This window comes from Podospora bellae-mahoneyi, chromosome 4 (assembly GCF_035222275.1).
Source record: "Podospora bellae-mahoneyi strain CBS 112042 chromosome 4, whole genome shotgun sequence".
Taxonomy (NCBI): domain Eukaryota; kingdom Fungi; phylum Ascomycota; class Sordariomycetes; order Sordariales; family Podosporaceae; genus Podospora; species Podospora bellae-mahoneyi.
The window spans coordinates 3,187,782-3,206,357 of NC_085883.1; the positions used below are offsets into that span (position 1 = coordinate 3,187,782).

Here is an 18,576-nt window from a genome sequence, read left to right on the forward strand (position 1 = left end):
TGGAGCGTGCTAAACGTAAGCATCCAGGCAGGCACCCGCTGGGACAATATCATGTCCCGTCTGTATTCTGCAGCAGTCCTTTGCAAGTGGTCTCGATCTGCTTGTTTCCCAGGCAGGATGGCAGAGAGGGAGTTCAAACCCGGATTGCCCTGTGCCTGGACCTGCAAGACACACACCAGACATGCAGGAGGCACCTCCTGGATCCTCGCACGGCTTCACCTACAGGTGACTGCTCTGCTCCTTCTCCTCAGAACTGGTGATGGTTCCTGCGGTAGCGGGGGGGTTACAGAGAACCGTCGATTTGCTACTATCAGGAACGGGTCAAGTCACGGCCTGGCATTAACCTGTGCCATCTTTGGTCTCTTGGCTTCCGGATTGACAGGCGTGAACTGGACCATGGTGGCGATGGGATGGCCGAGAGCGAGAAGGGCGAAAGGAGGGGTCTGTTGACTGCGAGACAGGTGCGACGGTGATTGGGCACGTCTGTCGTAGTCTGCCGGTAATCTATTCTTGGTTGCCTTTGGTTGTGGGCAAAATTCAGATTCCCCGCGATGATTCGCTCGACGCTGTGAAATGGTCGGTGATGCCTGCTGCCGGCGCTTAACCCCTTGCTGATTCTCCGCCATATGATTCGGCTGCTGCTGTCGACGCATTAGCGGATGGCACATGCTTCCATCAGCAGTACGCTTTAGTCCATTCTTGGAATGGTGTCCGTCTCCCGGCTTGGGCTTCATGCGTTCTGGACAAAATATCGTCTTGAGGCTGTGTGACTTTTCTGTATGTTTTGATCTCGTTGTCTTTTCCACCGCTTTTTATCCGTACCGATGACCCAGACTCTTGGGGTCCGAGTGCTCGGGCCTCCTATACTCACATCTTGAAAATAATTGTTACAACACCATGAACAGTCCACATTGCAAGCATCAATCACCACACCACTCTGGACAATTCACCTTGTCTCTGCTGTCGTAAGGGATTTGTTCCGCCTCCAGGCACCCCACTCAAGCCTGGAAGACCCCAACATGAGGTCTTCATCGCTTTCCTGGCTGCAGTTGCGTTCTCTCCAGCTGGGACGGAAACGCAGCCTTCGTTGTTCCCCTTGGGATCGAGCAAAGCAGAGTGTTTAAAATTGGAATCTCAGATGTTTTGAATAGGTTTGATAACCTCTCCATGGTGCCGTGGGCCAGTCCTGTTGACATCCTCCCTCTCAGCAATCGTAGACAACTAACCAAGAGGGAAGCTGTTGGTAAGATGAGGGCGGGCGGATCAGCTGTGTTGAATGTGGGGTGACCGCTTCCACCCCCACACTGTCGTGGGGTGAATTGAAGATTTGATGCCGTGCTTTCAAGATATAACCACATGATTTGACGATAGAACCGCATGGCATCCAGCACAACAAGTGACAACCCCAAGCAGAAATTCTTGCCGTGACCTGTATGTCAGTGGTGTTTGCCCCCCTTCCTGCGGCTCTGCATGGGCTCGGATTGTTGGTGATGTGATGGCCCAATGAGACCTGTGAGGTCAACACCGAACAAGCTGGGCAACCGTAACTTCCCCACATCGGGCCCGATCGTTGGGAACAGGATGTGATCGGGTCCCTATAAATAGCAGTGGTTTCTCACTGGTGAAATGTTTTCCATGTGGATTCGAGGTTTGAAGGGCGTCATGAGAAATGTTGATGTTGGTATGCGGCACCCTAGCCCGGGAAGAGAGAGATCCGGACTGTGTTCAAGTCCGAGTTTGGTGCGCCGGGTTCGCGCCGTCGCGGGGCATTCGGGTCAAGACTTCCCGTGTCTGCAAACCTGCCGGTACCTCAATGATACATACGGAATGCAATGGTGATGATAGCGGTGGTTACGGATGATCACTCGGTGTGTGTGCGGTCTCTGGAAGACCAGATATGTGCCTCAAGGTCACCTTCCCATCCGGTTGGTGCCGAAGACTCGCTGCCCTGTGTGTAATTTCTAGTAACACACAAACTTCCGATTCTCAACCACCATGAGTTGAGCATGTGTGCCGGTCGAAAGCTCCGGTCGGGTGTCAACAGCTGCTGTGTCATGAGGGTCGAAATGTTCTCTCTGGCAAACCAATTTGGCCATGGCTATCAACATCAAAACATGGCAGGAAATCCGTGATACCGGGCGGAGGTCACGCGGACGCGTTGAGCTGCTGTGCTGTGTTTGTGAATCGCGTCCAGTGTGATCATCAGCCATGGCCCTTGTGTACCTGAATAATTGCCCATGGCTAGCTGGAATATCGAGTTGCCAGGTGACACATATGTTGATGTCCAAGAAGGAAGGCTGCAAGGCTGTTCAGCAGGATCAATTGGTCATTGTAAATCTGATTCATCAATAGCAAAAAGATCAAGCTCCTGGTTGTCCCTGTCGATCTGATTTTAGTGGTGTTTGATGCGGCATGTCAGATCTCGATCAGGCGGCAGAAACCGAGCTCAAGCCCATACTGAGAGCTACCCCACTAAAGGCGGTCAGTGTTCTGCCTCTGCTCCCCGCCCAACTGGAGCCTGTTAAGTTTTCTAGAGCTTTCCAAATTGCTCTTTCTGACCCTTCTCCATTTTTCTTCGATGGGCGCTCGCCCACTTCTTAAAGCCTTCCCCTGCTCTTCAAACATCAACAAAACAACTTCTGAAGACCATCACGACCTTTCAAAGGTAAGACGCGCCCTTCTTCCCTCGACCAACCTCCCAATCGCTTGCTTGCATGATGATTGTTCAGCTGGCACCAGTCATAGGGCGACTTGTACTCCCTTCCCTTGATGACGAAGCTGCGGTCTACCAGGACCATCTCTGACCTAGCACCACCTCTCTCTTCTTCCTTTGCGCGATTCTTCTCTCGTACCGAGCCAATTGCTGACTGGAGAACACAGATCTGATTTTTTTTAAGTTCCCGTTCTATTCCATACTTCCATTCCATAAACCTTTTTTTTTTAATTTACCGCGAAAATGGTCCTCCACAACCCCAACAACTGGCACTGGGTCAACAAGGACGTGTCGGTGTGGTCCAAGAAATGGTTTGATGACAACCTGACCAAGATCGAAGCCAAGGAGGGCGATGTATCGGCCAAGATTAGCAAGGTCGTCAGCATGGACGGCGACTGCGATGTTGCGCAGCGCAAGGGCAAGGTTATCACCATTTTTGATGTCAAGTTAACGTTGGAGTTCACAGGTACGTATTTCCATAGAATAATATCACTTTTTCCTGAGAACCCATTGCCAATCATTCCGTCCTGTGACTCCTGCCCATGTCGTGTTCGTAGGCTAAAACTCTGTCCTGCAGGCTCCACTGCCGATGGCGACGAGGTTTCGGGGACCATCACGGTGCCCGAGGTGTCGCACGAGCTTGATGAGGATGAATTTGTGGTAGGTTGCACTCTTCCCGGCCACAACGTGTTGTAACAGTCGACTAAGTGTCGCCCTTGTAGTTTGACATCGACGTCCACTCCGAGTCCAAGGAGAAGCAGGCTGTCAGAGATCTGGTCAAGTCCAAGATCGTCCCTCAGCTTCGCAGCGAATTCGTCAAGCTGGCTCCCGCCCTCATCGCTGAGCACGGCAAGGACTTGCAGCACCCTGCTGGGTCGAACCCATCCAGCGGCTTCACGACCCCCAAGTACCACCCCCCAACCGGCGCCCAAGCCACCAAGGCTACTATCACAACCACTCAGTCCAATGCCGGAAGCGTCGTAAACACCACGACCGTGACCGATAACGAGGAGTTCCGTACCACAGCTGAGGAGCTTTACAAGACCTTCACCGATCCCCAGCGGATAGCTGCATTCACCCGCGCCCCTCCCAAGGTTTTTGAGGGCGCCAAGAAGGGCGGCAGGTTTGAGTTGTTTGGTGGCAACGTGTCTGGCGAGTACGTGGAGTTGGAGGAGCCCAAGAAGATTGTCCAGAGCTGGCGTCTGGACCAGTGGCCCGCTGGCCATTACTCTAAGCTCAGCATTGAGTTTGACCAGAACGACGTTGACCATGTCACGGTCATGCGCGTCGAGTGGACCGGCGTGCCCATCGGCCAAGAGGAGCCCACCAAGCAGAATTGGCTCGAGTACTACGTCCGCAGCATCAAGAGGACTTTTGGTTTTGGCACCATTCTTTAAGGGCTTGGACGGGACCACAAGGGGGAAACGGCGTTGGGCGGATGGGTATGAGGATTCTGAACAGATCGCGGCGCACACAGTTAGAGCCAATGAGAAATGATGATGCATAATACTTATGATTTGGGCCAGTGGTAAGGCAGATTGTGAGGCGTCTTATGTCACGACAGTTTTGGTCTCCACAGACGCGGGGTGATGATCACCGCAGAGCCTCATCGGCTTTCACACACACCTCGATTTGCAATGCTCCAAGAACTACTTCAACAACCCAGGACTCTCAACCCTTTCTACAGCAGCACGCAATTAGGAACCCATCGTTTAAAATGGCACCTATTTACAAAATCGCCCTCATCCAGTTCCAGCCAAAGGTATGAATGAGCCTCTCTGAGCCGGTGATGTCATCATTCCGATCTATTCGTCCCAAACCATTCAGCTCAGCTTTGTTGGCTAAACTAACCAACCCCCTGATAGGATGTGTCCCCCTCGGAGAACTTTTCCCTCTCGGCCTCGTACATCCGCAAGGCAGCCTCCCAAGGGGCCCAGCTGGCTGTTCTGCCCGAGTATCACCTCACCTCTTGGTGCCCCTCCCACCCAGACTTTCTCTCCTCCTGCGTGGAGTCTTGCTCTTACCTCTCTCAGTACCAATCATTGGCGAAGGAACTCAAAATTGATATCGTTCCTGGAACCATCTGCGAGGTCCACCCTTCGCTTTCGGCTGAGGAGGTCACTGCTACTTCTAGCACCGGCAAAGATGAAGAACGACGGGTGGAGGTGAGGAACATGGCTTACTTCATCTCGGGGTTGACAGGGGAGGTAGTGGGACGGTATCAAAAGCGGAATCTGTGGCACCCCGAACGGGAGCATTTGACTGCCTGGGGGAAGGAGGGGGGTCGACACAGGGGGTTTGATATCCCTGGGTTGACGTTCCCTGACGGAACCCCGGTGAGGGGAGGGATGTTGATTTGTTGGGATATGGTTTTCCCGGAGGGGTTTAGGGAGTTGATTGGGGATGGGGTGGAACTGGTTGTTATACCTAGTTTTTGGTTGGTGACGGAAGATTTTGGGGAGGGGGATGAAGGAGAAAGGGAGAGGGCGAGGAGGGGGGAGGAGGAGTTTTTACGGGGGGTGGTGGTTACGAGGGCGTTTGAGAATACGGCTGCGGTTGTGTTTGTTAATGCTGGGGGTTTGAGTCAGGTTGGGTTGCCGGGGGTTGGGAATCAGGGGGGCGTAATGGGGGTTGAGACGGAGGAGATGAGGGTTGTGGAGGTTGATCTTGGACGGGGGAGGGGGTTGGAGAGGAGGTATAAGATTAGGGAGGATATGAGGGGGGTGGAGTGGGGGTATGGGGTTTATCATGGGGAGGAGAGGAAGGGGGGCGGTCGTTAGGGGCGAGTAGGTGCCGGATTCGGGGAAGAAGGGGAAGGTTTGGGGGGATACGGGGGTTGTGGAGTGGATATAGGGGGTTTATCATGGGGGCAGAGGGGTTGTGGTGGTTGTTTATGAGGGAGTAGGGAATAGGGTGGTTGAAGGTGCGTGGAACCAAAAGGACATCCTACCCACCACAGGGTAAGCCGGGTGATGTATATCTCTACAAGGTGGCCAGCTAGGAGGCTTATGGGAGCCCGTATTTGGAGGGCGGTAGGGGCTATCATCAAGGACAGGAAAGTGGGAGGTTGGACCTATGGTTGAGAGAAAGCAGGGCCGAGGCTATCTCCTCTCGGTACTCGTTACCTTACTTTCTGCCGGTCATAGTTGCCTGAGGTGAATTCTAGGATGTTTTACGACCCGTAAGCCGAATCTGTGCACGCGTTTGGTCTGCTTACCTACCTACTTATTCAGTGTGCCAGGGTGTTGCATCCAGCCAATCGGAAGCAATATGCTGAGGCTGCCCAACCTGCCCTCTTGATCCTGTCGCTCATCACCAACTCTCGGTCCGTCCCATTTCGCTACACGGCCCTCGAGAGGGCATGGATACATCATGACCGACAAAGTCAATGTCGACAGTGCAACTTGTCCCGAAGACGCAAACTCAACCGACTGCCTGTTGCGACTTGTCCTCGCTGCACTTGATAAACAGACAACCAACACAGCGGAAGAATTCAACTGGGACCCTCTCACCTTTTTCTTCACTGCACCCATCGGTCTTTTCGCCGCGCTTTTCGCTGCCATTACTATCTATCAAGCAGTCCTGTCTTCTGGACCGGGACGTCGAAAATCCAATCGTCGAGCGATTGGTCCCTGGGCTCTGAAGACCAAAACAGAATGGAGTTGGAGGGACTTGAACAGCTTGTCCATTGCTTCGACGCCCGTCCTTCGCGCCGATGATTTTTTGCAAACAATGGGAGGGCGGAGGGAGTGGCATATCTTTCGGGAATCTCGCGAATCCCAAGACAAAGTGCTTTCCAGCACAGAAGGCGCCCGGGCCCTTTATGGAACGATGTGCTTGAGAAGACTTGAACGGGTTGGTGAGGAGTACAATAAATTCTTCGGTACCGAGAAACCCAGTCAGTGTAGCGCGACCTGGCTACGGTTCTTGAGCCACGTCAAGCTCCATAGAATCACATTCGGAACGGCACTTGTCGAGACGACTATGGCGGACTACCTTCCAGCCGATCTCGTGGCTGCGCCAGCATATGCCGAGATTGGCTTTCTCATTGCAGCAGCAGCAGCATCCGGAGCCCACTCAATGATATTCACTGGGTCCGAATCATCGCACTATCCGGTTATCATTGGAGACAGTTTTCAGCTCGACTTTCGCCAACACCCCGTCTTGGGGATCGTGGGCGTGTTTTCTCAGCACGGGCAGCTTTCTCGCCTACCTTTGAAGGAGCAAGATGAAAAGACGAATGATCCTTTTGCAAGCCGTCCTATCTGGCATGATTATCGCCAAAGCACCAAAGCCATAGTAGCTATACTGCACGCCCGGGGCGAGGTGTATTGCTGGCCTCAGTGGAACCATCGTTCTCGAGGGTGTCAATTGCTAAATACCATAACACTGAGAAAATGGCTACCTATCGGTATCACCCAATCGATGCACGACATTTATTGGCAGGAGTCATGCCGCAGATTTTCTGATGGCTACGGAGAACTGCAATGGTTACTGGGGGCTGATATTGAGTATGGCAATCCAACTTGTCCCATAAACTAGGTACCTCATGATGAAAAGGGTCTAGTTATACTTATAACGACTGTGCTAAATCTTTAATAGGTTGAACGGTATTCCATCAATCTTCCCTGGGAAGCTGTCAAGACGCAACCCCAATCTCCTTTCGCTCCTTGCACTTCACCACAATTTCTGGTGTCATTCAGGCGGGATCAGAATGGACAGTTCGGTCTCCCAGAGCTCCAGATCAACCCTTGTTGCCTTTCCAGAAGAGGTCACCGTCAGCATGCGGGGCTCTGAATCTTCAAGGTTGAGAATTCGTCTTGTTATGGACACCTCAGTTCTCCCTACGGATGTCACGGCAAACATGATTGCTGGTATTACCAGATTTATTGACGGAGAAGATATTGATCAGCTCCGATGGAGCGACGAATTCGGCTTTCACTTCACCGAAATTCAAGCCATGAATCTTATGTCAGATGTTCGCTTACATTTAGGAAACAAATCAAAAGAACCCCAAGGCGACCGACCTGTCACTCACGTAGTGGTTAGAACTCCACTTCTTGATGTCTGCCAGGACCTTGTGTTTGGGCTGGACAAGTTTCAAGCAAGGCTTGACGCCATGTCCGCGCTCGAGCGTCAGTACTTACGTGCTCTGATCTATCTGCAAATTAAGATGCTCGATTATTGGCTTCTTGCGGTTTGTGGCGAGTACCTCCCGATAGCACGAACTTTGCGGCTGCTTGTTGTTACTGCAATTTTACTGGACGGGGAAACCCAGGTTCAACATGGTGAAAAGGAGGGAGTGGTTGTTGGATCACACCCACACCGACAGTGGAATCATGACATTGTGGACTCGTCACCGTACCCGCCGCCTACTGCGAAGCACCTTAACACTTTGGAAAATCTTGACAGTTTCCTCGAAGCGACAAGTGACCCCAACAGCCACCATGTGTTCCCAGGTGTAAATCGAACCATGGAAAAGATACACCCGTGGGGCTGGGATAACTCGGTCGTCAAAGCCTTGAAAAACTTTCTGGATAAATGTTACCGCAACCATGGGCCTAGGAAGGGCATGGTCCCGGGAACCCGTCTTGGTCGTGGTGGTTCGACGACTGCTCAGGGTTCCCAGGCACAGCATGATGATGGGCCGGAAGTAGAGACTGATGGGGAAGGTCTCAACTACCAACCTCCAGACAGAGACATCCAATTCGGTAAGAGCGAGACAAGAACGTTCGAGGAAGTATTGGATGATCTTCTTGTCTGGAGGGCTCTCTTGGTTGCGGCATTGTTTTGGTCGGCTCCTGACAATAGCCAGGTTTTGAAGTCGGGAATATGGGAACAGGTCATTCCCGTTGTTTAGCAAGACGCCCAAAATAGATGAGGTATTTCGGTTTCCAGATTCTCTTGGGGGAATTATCAACTACCTACATAGTACCTAGTGACTGCATGCCCAGGTGCCGATCTAGGTAGAGCTCAACTACAAAGGGTAAGGCAACGTCATGCCGCTTTTATATTTGCCCCGTCCACAACCCATATTGCGAACCGTCCCTCATCACCATCTTCGCTACCAGGAAAACTTTCCGTCTGGACACTTGAAACTGCCCGTGCCTAACCTGTACAGACTATCATGATTCGTGGCCTGTATCTTACTCTCATTCTGGTCGTCGGGTGATTCAGAGACTTTTTTCGACTCTAGTTCGGAAAGATGAAAGATATTGCCGTCCACGAGTAAGGCGAGTACATTAGTGATACTTGTTGGCGGTCGAGGTAGAAATGCAGTACGCGGCATCAATGCCCAGCTCACAAGCGAGAAGAAAAGTATTGCGCCAAGCAGCGCCTGGATCACTCTGGTTGCCGTTTCGTTCTGGAAAACACGTCTTGATTCCTTCCAAGTGTCCAGCCGAGAGGAGGTGATCTTGACAGTTGCCTCATAAGTGGTAAAGTTCAGTTTTCTAGACCCATGGCGCAGAAGATGCCTTCGTCATGCTGCGCTCGCTCTCCAGGTCCGTCCCGTGAGATACGAGCTTTGATGGTGATGGTTTGTGACATGAACATAATATGTTGGCGTCTGATAGCGCCTATGACCTCTGATGTTTGTGACGGATCAGAAAATACCGAGATGGGTAGTGTAGGTTGAGATAGACGTAGATAGTTAAAGAACTGATCAAAGCATAGTCCAGGCTGCGCTGCTGGCAAAGACATGTACTTAGGGTATACCTCTGGCGGGAATTTAGGGCTGGACGCTTGTAGTGGAGGTATCATCATTCTTCTGGACTCTTCTCTTATTCGCGGGGGAAGATCAGGATGAATGGCAAGTTCAGTGCCAAGAAAGGTGGTTTCATCTTCGACAACATCTATCGAGTTATTGCAGCGTAGGTCTGAGACGCTCATTCAAGGGGAACCGCCGGTAGTGGGCCTGGTGTGGGTGCCCCAAACATAGAAGAAGTTGCTGCACGCGCGAACCTGTATATTCGATGTCTCAGCTGGCCCGGCGGCGCCAGCAAACACGTTGACGGATGTGTCTGCATCGCCTATGGCAAAGAGAGCTGTCGCTGCAAGCTCAGGCAGCGTGATGTTGTTATTTGAACAATATTCCCCGGTGACATTGACTCTGATAGTGTCGTTACAAGGGAACAGCTCAGATGAAGCGATCCTGTGATGGATGACTATGTCTCCGATAGTGTCTGCAACCAGAACATCGATTGCGATTTCGTTTTGGCGATACAAATGGCATTCGAAAACAACCGACAAAACAGGTATCACCGCCGCAATCTCCAACTCAGATTGGTTTAGTTACTTCTCGTCCGCGTTCAGCCCCTCCAAGGCCAGGGTTGGGTAGACGAGCTCATTGTATGACAAGTGTGGTGATGATAGATTGCTTTGCAGCATCAAAGTCATAACAATGCCAAGCTCATCGTAACCGATCCATGACTTCTCAGAGTGCCAGTTGCCATAGTCTGTATCGCGATAGATGGCAGATGAAAAGGAACCGACCAATCGAAGTTCTTTCTTCAAAACCATCGGTTTGTCAGCTTCGAAGAATAGGTGATGCCAAGGCTAGCAGGCTCGCCAGCAACGCGGCTATGGTTGATGTGGCCGAAGCTGAGTTTCGTATTTTCAGTTCCTTTATCACGGCGTGAATTCCTAGAAGTCCACGGAGATTTAAATTCGTAGATGACCGTTTCGACGCGGGTCTCTCGAACATACCATAGTAAGGTGTGAGGGTGCGTATGTCCAAGTCCAACGAAGCGAAAAAGATATTCAATAGACTTGTGGCGAAGACCGGTAATAGTGTCCAAAGGTAGTTGAGATATTCTTGAGCTTGAATGCTGGACCGATGCCTTGATTGCGTGTTGAAATCTGAGCAGCAATTCGAGGATCACTATGAAACTGAGAGCCACAAGATAAGCCGGGATACGCAACTACCACTGTAAGGTAAGAGGCTGGTATGTATGGCAAAGGCTTTGAAGTAGAGCGTGCAGGTAGTTGTGCTAAAAGCTTCGACCCCAGTGATCCAGCTTTCGTCTCGTGAATTCTTTCCTCGGATGTTGAGGATACTGAGTCTTTGGGATCGTTTTGAAATCCATCGCCAAGACCAGTGCTCAGGTTCTTAACGCCCAAAATTGTTCTCGGATCGCTTCTCAGGCTGAATTTATCCGAAATCGCGGATTTCGACGAAGCTAGCGTGATCGCCGAGGCAAAGCACAATCCAGCGAAGATTTGGGTCGATCGACGCTGAACGATGATGCGATCAACTTTGACATAAGCTATGGCGACGAAGGGGGTTTGAGTCGACTCTATAAGTGTACTGTGTATCAGAAAGGTTGTATGCAGGCGGTAATAGTCTTGTAAAGAAGAGGCTAGTGTGATGTAGTTAAAAATCTATGAAGACTTTGGAAATGCTTCTTGGCCGAGCCCTAGGTTGAACAGACTGACTCTGTCAACGTCCAGATCAATGTCATCAAACACGGACAACCTAGAAACTCTTGTGATGGAGGGAGATTCAAATGGCGAGGTTTCGTCAGTTATTTGCGGGTGAACGTCGCGAAAAGCCCGACATATGTCCCAGGCATGAAGATGACCAAGCCTCCTCATCTAGGACTGTGTTGACAAAAAGGCGTTCTCTTGGCTGCCCGTACCACGGCCACGGTGCACCTGAAGATCGAATACAGCATAACTGGGTCGACAAACAATTTGCTGGCTTTTTCGAAGAACAATAGTCGTATCGTTGCTTTCAGGAGAGTAGCTGTAAAGGATATCGATTTCCAAAACAATCCACACGAACCGTTGATAATCAGTGTATACCTGATGTGTATCCTGGTCCGCTTTCTTATTATTATCGCTGGAATAAGACTCGTATCGGCCAGTCAATACCCGCGCGACAACCCTGACTCTAGAAAGGACATATGGCAAGATCTCTTGCGGCGAGGCTGCTTCCATAGGTACCCGGAATGAAAAGGCTTGACTTGGTATCTTTATGTAGCAACTTGACGCCCTGAAACTCAAAGCTAAGTTAAAGATGCCGCTCAAATTGGATTGGCGAATCATGCTATCTGGGTGGAATCCACTGAGATCTGCCGCCTGGCATTCTAAATTCGAAGTCATGCCTTCGATTTGCGCATGCATCTCCAAGACTCAGTCGGGATCGAGCTCAACTAATTTACATACAAAGTCTTGCGCGATCCCACGAGGATAGTTCATCCTGTATTCGCGCATGCCTATAGTGTTGAAGAGTGACAGAACCTTTGGGTTTGCCAGACGTGAGGGGTCATCGAGAAAGGAAGTGCGTAGCTCGACAGCGGTGGTGACTTCCATGCTCTTGACTCTAATCATCGAAGACGAAAAGATGGTCATGATCTTGAGGAACAACGATACAACGGTGGTTCCGGCAACAAGGCAATCCCGATTACACATTGCTTGAAAGGGTGCCCAGATCCAGAGCGAGGAAAGATAGTTTAATGTAAGACTCTCCTGGACATCCAGCCCAGCTTTCGTGGCGCGAAGTCTGATCCAAGGAGACGAAACTTTTGCGAGGAAGTCGATGTAAGACCAGACACCAGTGATAAGTATCAGGAGGGGTGTGGGACCATAGGTCCATATGTAGAGCAATGTACCATCAGAAGACGCTGTTTTCAGGCCTTGACGTCTCTCAGAGATGACAAAAATTGTTTCCAGTCCGATACACAATAGCAAAAATGTAGCAATGAAGGCGTGAAACGTTCGTCTCTGAAGCAGGTATGGGCGCCATTCCCCGTGATCACGCATCTCATCGTGATCGGCACATTCCATTGCGGGTTGGGTCACGTTGCCTGATACGGGTCATAGGCAAGGCAGATAACCTATACCAGGCCACCGAAAGCATCCGAACACGCATATCTATCTGCAGGGATGATAACATCCAATCCCAGGCTGTCACTTTATATGATGCTCCGAATGTGGTGGCGTTAGTAAGCTATAGTGAAAATCGAGGAGATGACACAGCTATATACTTACCTTAGACCGGTCTAGCCCTTTCACCGTCACTGGACTTAGAGTTGTTATTTCAGGAGGTCACAGCAATCGAGCAAGGAATCACAATATAGGTGTCGATTCACTGAATAAATTAAAGGCGGCACATAGGTATACAGCCATCGGGCTACTAAAGCTTTCTAATTGTCCCTCACGGAGGCAGCAACGAAAAAGGAAATTCACTTGTGCAACTTAAAGTTAAAAAATTAAACAGCAATTTGATGATCACACACAGTCTTGTGTGGCCAATTGGGAATTTGGCAAAAGCATACGACGCGAGCCGGATTTGAACCGACGCCTCCGAAGAGATGAGATTTCGAGTCTCACGCATTAGACCACTCTGCCATCGCGCCTTAAACCAGGTTTAGATGTTTAACCGAGTTAAATTTAGTGCTTACAAGAGCAGTATTTCTGTGATGTCCTTGGACAATCTCCACAGGAAACTGCCTCCACTTTAGCTCTGACCCGCTAGCCTTTGAGCCCCTGAGCCCCTGAATTCAGCCAGAGATACCAATCAATGCTTGTCAAGCTTCAGACAAAGGTCCCACTAGAGTTCTGATCACAGACGCAAGGTTGCTCATGCAAGCAAGCACCTGCTAGCTGCTGTGACCCCTCATCATCATGTGACTAGATTGTTGCCTTACGGGCTCGAAACACAGCCACAGAACCAGTGCCATTTCTGATTTCGGATACTCTCTATCCAACGTCTTGTGTTGTGATGCTTGACACCAAACTACAACCTCATCGACATGGAGACCCTCGAGGGCCTCGGCCTCGCAGCCAATATCCTTCAGTTCTGCCAAGCGGTAGGATCATTCATTAACCAGGCCCATGAGATTTACCGTTCAGGCCCGGCCGCACTGGGCAAGGTCAACGATCTTCGCGGTATCTCCAAGGATCTCCATAAGATGCTGTCGGAAATGCAGCGACAAGATACCCAGATGAAGGAGAAGCACCTGACAGAGACATCGCAGTTGCCACTTCACAATGAGTGCCTCACGCTTTTACAAGACCTCACAAGTTCACTGGATCAGTTGGATTTGCCAGAGAATCCGGGGAAAAAAGAGTCCATCATGATCGCATTTAGGGCGCGGTGGAATCGCTCCAAACTTGAGGACTTGGAAAAACGAATCGAAAGTTTTCGTCAGCAACTTGTTCTTGGTCTTCTCGTCACCATCAGGTGTGCACCTACTTTGTCGCTCAGTGTCAGGTCCCTTTGGGCATGAGCTGACAGCTCTAGAAACTTTACGATGCAGTCACTTGATCATCAGGAGGCCATTCTTCATAGACTTGACGGCGTAACTCAGGTGCCACGACCAGAACAAAGCGCTCCAGCCCACGCGCTATTCCAGCATCTCGCCCACAGAGGAGGACTGGATAATTACGCGACAGACTCTATCCGATGGAAAACTCAGCATAGCTCTACCCTCAATCGTGTCGCCACAGGTCAAGGAGAGATGGTTATCCCCCCAGCGATAGAAAACAAGCTTCAACAGCAGTTCTTGTCTACGGTTCTTGGCCCAGACGGCAAGAATCAACGACAGTCTCAAATCCATGAAGCTCACAAGCGCACATTTGAGTGGATTTTCGACGAAAACGGTGAAGCAGAGCATCCATGGGACAGTTTTGTCGAATGGTGCGAGCAGGATTCCCTGCTGTACTGGATTACAGGCAAGGCTGGCTCTGGGAAGTCAACGCTGATGAAATTCATCTCTCAACATCCCCAACTCATGAAGCACCTCCAGGTCTGGTCTAATGGTGCGCCAGTCACCATTGCTTCGTTTTATTTTTGGGCGTCGGGAACCGCGATGCAAGCATCTTCCGAAGGACTGTTTCGGTCCCTGCTCTACCAATTGCTGGACCAGCACAAACACATCATTCCCAAACTCGCGCCTCAGACATGGGAGGGGACCTATCTATTCGGAGCGCCAATGCCAATGGTTCCGGCCGATGACCTGCGAAGAATGCTGCGTTTTACGATTCGTGAAGTGGGCAAAACCTCGAGGATCTGTCTTATCATTGATGGCTTGGACGAGTTCGGGGGGAGTACAGATGATGTCCTTGACACCATTGAGGCTTTCACCTCGCTTTCCATCAAGGTATGCGCTGCCAGCCGTCCTTGGGTGGTTTTTGAGGAGTCATTCTATCAAAAGCCACAACTGCTACTTCAAAACTTGACTCGTCAAGACATGGAGGAGTACACTCAGTCCGCGCTACGAGGGAACCGTGGTTTTAGGCGCCTTCGAGCGCGCGAGCCCGACTTTGCGGAGCAACTCGCGAGGAATATTGTGGACAAAGCTGATGGTGTCTTCTTATGGGTGTGTCTTGTTGTGAAATCGCTTTTGACCGGACTGAACAATGACGACCGAATCAGCGATCTCCAAGGAAGGCTGGATGCCTTGCCTCCTGACTTGGAAGATCTCTATGACGCAGTCATCAAAACATGGGATACCTTCTACTTTAAACATGCCGCTCAATATTTTGAATTGAAAAAGGCACACACAGGCGTGTTAGAAGCGCGAATCCTGTTTCTCGCAGACACAGAAAATATTTCTCATGCCATCGAGATGGACAATCGACCAATCTCACAGGAGGAATATGATTCGCAGCTGTCTACAATCAGGCGGCGCCTCAACAGCCGTTGTATGGGCCTGCTTGAGGTAACCAGTACTGGAAATGCTCTGCAGCCACATCCAGTTGAATACCTTCATCGAACTGTCAAGGACTATCTTAGGAGACACGATGTCCAAGCTCGGCTGCAGGCCGCCACGGAACTGTTCGATCCATATTTGCAACTGTGCGCAGCATACTCTCTATCTATAAAATCAATGCCCTCCTACATCACCGGGCAAGATCGGAAGATTGATATCACGTTGCGGGCCTATGGGGCTATGGTGTCCGCCCGGTTGGTTGCGACAGGAAATACTGAAATCATGGTAGAGATTCTCGACAAGATGGCACTTCTCTTGGAGAAAGAAGGTGTTCTTCACAATCAGGAACGATCTCCTTGGTGGCCAAGCGCCACCTTACACTGGTTCGATCACTTCTTGAGCCACCAAGGTTTTCTATCTCATGTCACAAGGGAAAATGTGACAGAATACGTCAGAGTTCGTGCGGGGAGATCTCTACAAGCCCCGTCCCTTCTTCTCATCGACGCAGCCTACAGCCGCCCAGACCCCAGCGTCAACATGTTTCAGTTGCTGTTGGATTTAGGCGCGGACATTAACTTCGAGCTATTGTCGCAAGGCGCTAATGCCGGATCGGAAACTGGGTGTACAGTGTGGTCTGAAATTCTAGTAGCGTTTGTCTCGCGACAATTCTCAACCGTGGAAACAATGAATGTAGAGAAGATATGTAAGGTATGGATTCCGGTTCTCCGGCTTTTATTAGAAATGGGGGCGCCTGTGGAGGGACAAGTTCGGGATTCCTTACAATCAAGGTGTGCTCTTCTGTTTTCACCACACTACAATATGGAACGACTGTTCATAGGACTGCGACTGCTTCAGGTAGGTAACGAGGAGGACGCATTCAAGTTGCTTTGCAGGGAGCTACAGAGCATGCAAATAGCATTTCGTCAAACATCTCGTCAGAGGGAGAAGAAGGTGGATAATACTTAGGTTGTCTTCACACTGGCATCTTAACAACTGCGCTATCTAGTTACCAATGTATTGGCTTAATATCAGGTATCTCTAGTAACAGATCTACGTGTGTTCAATACTCGGAAGCTTATGATAAATGTTATGATTGCACGTTACCCAAGTTTTTAGCAATACCAGTTCTGTGCTGCAACCCACCTCACACATGTGTGACTTAGGTACCCCATGTAGAGATTATTCATCTATCTGTAACTATAGATTTGGCAGCATAAATGAGGGAAATGGTACCTCTAGCCATGGCGAGTCACCGAAGACACTCGACCAAGAACAGTGCAGGATAAACCGACAGACACCTATGTTGGTTCATCTCGTTGACCACCCTGATCATAACAAAACCACCGACTCAGTTCTCAAATACCGTTGGAATTCTCTAACCTTGTTATCAACATCGATATGTTACCTCGGAACCTTGAGCAGGTACCCTAACTATTCCCTCGGGAAACCATCGCTCAATCCTTTAGTCGCTAAGTGCTAGCGAATCTCATGCTCGTACAACTTTGTGTGACCCCAGTAGTCAGAAGTTCTTCATTGTTGGACTTGGCCACACAAACAAGCCTCATAAGCAGCCCCCAATGTCTGCAAAAAGACCTCATGTGGCGTAGAGCACAATCGAACCAATTTGTCGGGACCGATGAGGCAAATTGGTTCCTCTTCCTCAACTACAGCGCGATGGAATGATGGCTGACGGCACCAACCTTCCAGAAAAGACGCCGAACAAACAAACCTTCCGACCATATGTCGTTAGGCTGGGCCGCGGTCGTAGGATCGCAGTTGGGCAGTCTTCAAGCGCTTAACCGACCCCGAAGGACGTAGGATGGCGTGCATAACTCCAGCAAACATGTGAAAATAATGTCTGTATGATCAAAATAAGAATCATGAGATATTATCCATTCCTCAGGAGGAGCAACTGAAACAAACCTCGTCAGTTGTGTGACCTGTCCACTCATCATGAGCCATCTCATCTTCGTCGCATGATTGTCCTCTGCTGTCATTCGGAAAGATGACTCAGCCAGACCTGCCAAGCTTTTAACCCCTCTGCACGAGCCACACAGTGCGCGCTGTTCCACAGTGACTTCCAGCATCCAACTCTTGGCACCACTCCAGCACTCTGATGCCCCGAACATCACGAGGACACGAAACAGCCCACGCCCGCATCAAAGACGATATCGCCTCTGTCCCCAACAAAAAAAAAAAAAAAAAAAAACCAGGCTCATATTGCTGCGGCATTGTTGACACATCAATTACGAAGTTATCGCCTCCACTTCGTCGTCATTATCAAACCCAAGACCCAAGCGATACGAAATCGATATCTCCGTCCATTCCGTTCTGGCTGCAAATCCAGATCTGTGGCAGTGCTTCGCCTCCCACCTGCACACTTGCGCGTTTTCCTACCAGTTCGCCCTTGTGGCTCATATCGAATTTCTTTCCCCCCTCCCCCCCTGATCGGATGAACAGGGTAGAAATGCAAGGCACATCAACTTGAGGCCACCAATCGCTGTTATTCCATCCAGTCTCCCTCCCCCCAAAAAACTGCCTGTCATCCTTATCGGTATCGCTATCACCCATACCCCGCCTTGATAGGCCCCTCGGTGGGTAGGTAGGTTGACAAGAGTCATCGCCGTTAGCTATCAACTTGCGCAAGTGAGAAAGCCACCAAAAGCCACTTACCAACGCGATTGTTGGAGGTTATCATACCGAGATCCTGTTGTCATGTTTCCGCTAGTCTACGGCAAGGCGAAACGGCTGCACAGAGAGGAAAGTTGAAGAGAGAGAGAGAGAGAGAAGGGGGTTTCGGCGGTATGCATTCCCGAAACGGAAGCCCCCCTGGTGTAAGTGGCTTCAGGGGCTCAGGGGGTGGGTGCGCAACACCAACAACAAAGATGATGCCCATGGTATTGTATCCAAGCGCACTTGCGAGGGAGAGCACGCCGCATTTTCATCAGCCTTCTGATGAGTATGGGACATTCAGCGGGGCAGGCATTTCTGGCTCTACCCCAAAAGTGCAGATTGCCTGCCTGAAGCCCCAGGTCCAGTAGAAAATAAGATGCTGACCACCCAGCAATACCACAATGTCATGCATCGCTTACATGCCCACTCAACAGTACAATGGGTGCGCAGAGCCTATCTGCCTCAGGGGCTTTTTTTTTTTTTGCAAAAGTGACTGATGCCAACTAACTGGTTCAGTACGATATGCCCAGT

At 50.4% G+C, this 18,576-nt stretch overlaps 4 protein-coding genes and 1 non-coding gene across 5 annotated transcripts; all 5 read left to right on the forward strand.

The window, feature by feature from the left end:
* Positions 1-2,565: 2,565 nt before the first annotated feature.
* Positions 2,566-4,110, forward strand: AHA1 (Co-chaperone; the record flags this gene model as incomplete). Its single annotated transcript, XM_062878886.1, has 3 exons — positions 2,566-3,179; positions 3,291-3,373; positions 3,436-4,110. The coding sequence occupies exons 1-3, from the start codon at positions 2,957-2,959 to the stop codon at positions 4,108-4,110; spliced, it is 981 nt and encodes a 326-aa protein (XP_062732646.1). The 5' UTR covers positions 2,566-2,956.
* Positions 4,111-4,265: 155 nt separating this feature from the next.
* QC761_406110 (uncharacterized protein) lies at positions 4,266-5,493 on the forward strand (the record flags this gene model as incomplete). The annotated part of the gene is made up of 2 exons (XM_062878885.1): positions 4,266-4,475; positions 4,579-5,493. The coding sequence occupies 2 exons, from the start codon at positions 4,266-4,268 to the stop codon at positions 5,491-5,493; spliced, it is 1,125 nt and encodes a 374-aa protein (XP_062732647.1).
* Positions 5,494-5,550: 57 nt separating this feature from the next.
* Positions 5,551-8,730, forward strand: QC761_406105 (uncharacterized protein). Its single transcript, XM_062878884.1, has 2 exons — positions 5,551-7,224; positions 7,316-8,730. Exons 1-2 carry the CDS (start codon positions 6,086-6,088, stop codon positions 8,571-8,573), a joined length of 2,397 nt encoding a protein of 798 aa, XP_062732648.1. The 5' UTR covers positions 5,551-6,085; the 3' UTR covers positions 8,574-8,730.
* A 4,262-nt stretch (positions 8,731-12,992) lies between these two features.
* QC761_0070270 lies at positions 12,993-13,074 on the forward strand. The gene has a single exon. It is a non-coding gene; the product is annotated as a tRNA-Ser (tRNA).
* A 341-nt stretch (positions 13,075-13,415) lies between these two features.
* Positions 13,416-16,338, forward strand: QC761_0070280 (uncharacterized protein; the record flags this gene model as incomplete). Its single annotated transcript, XM_062872689.1, has 2 exons — positions 13,416-13,901; positions 13,962-16,338. The coding sequence occupies exons 1-2, from the start codon at positions 13,471-13,473 to the stop codon at positions 16,336-16,338; spliced, it is 2,808 nt and encodes a 935-aa protein (XP_062732649.1). The 5' UTR covers positions 13,416-13,470.
* Between the last annotated feature and the right edge of the window lie 2,238 nt (positions 16,339-18,576).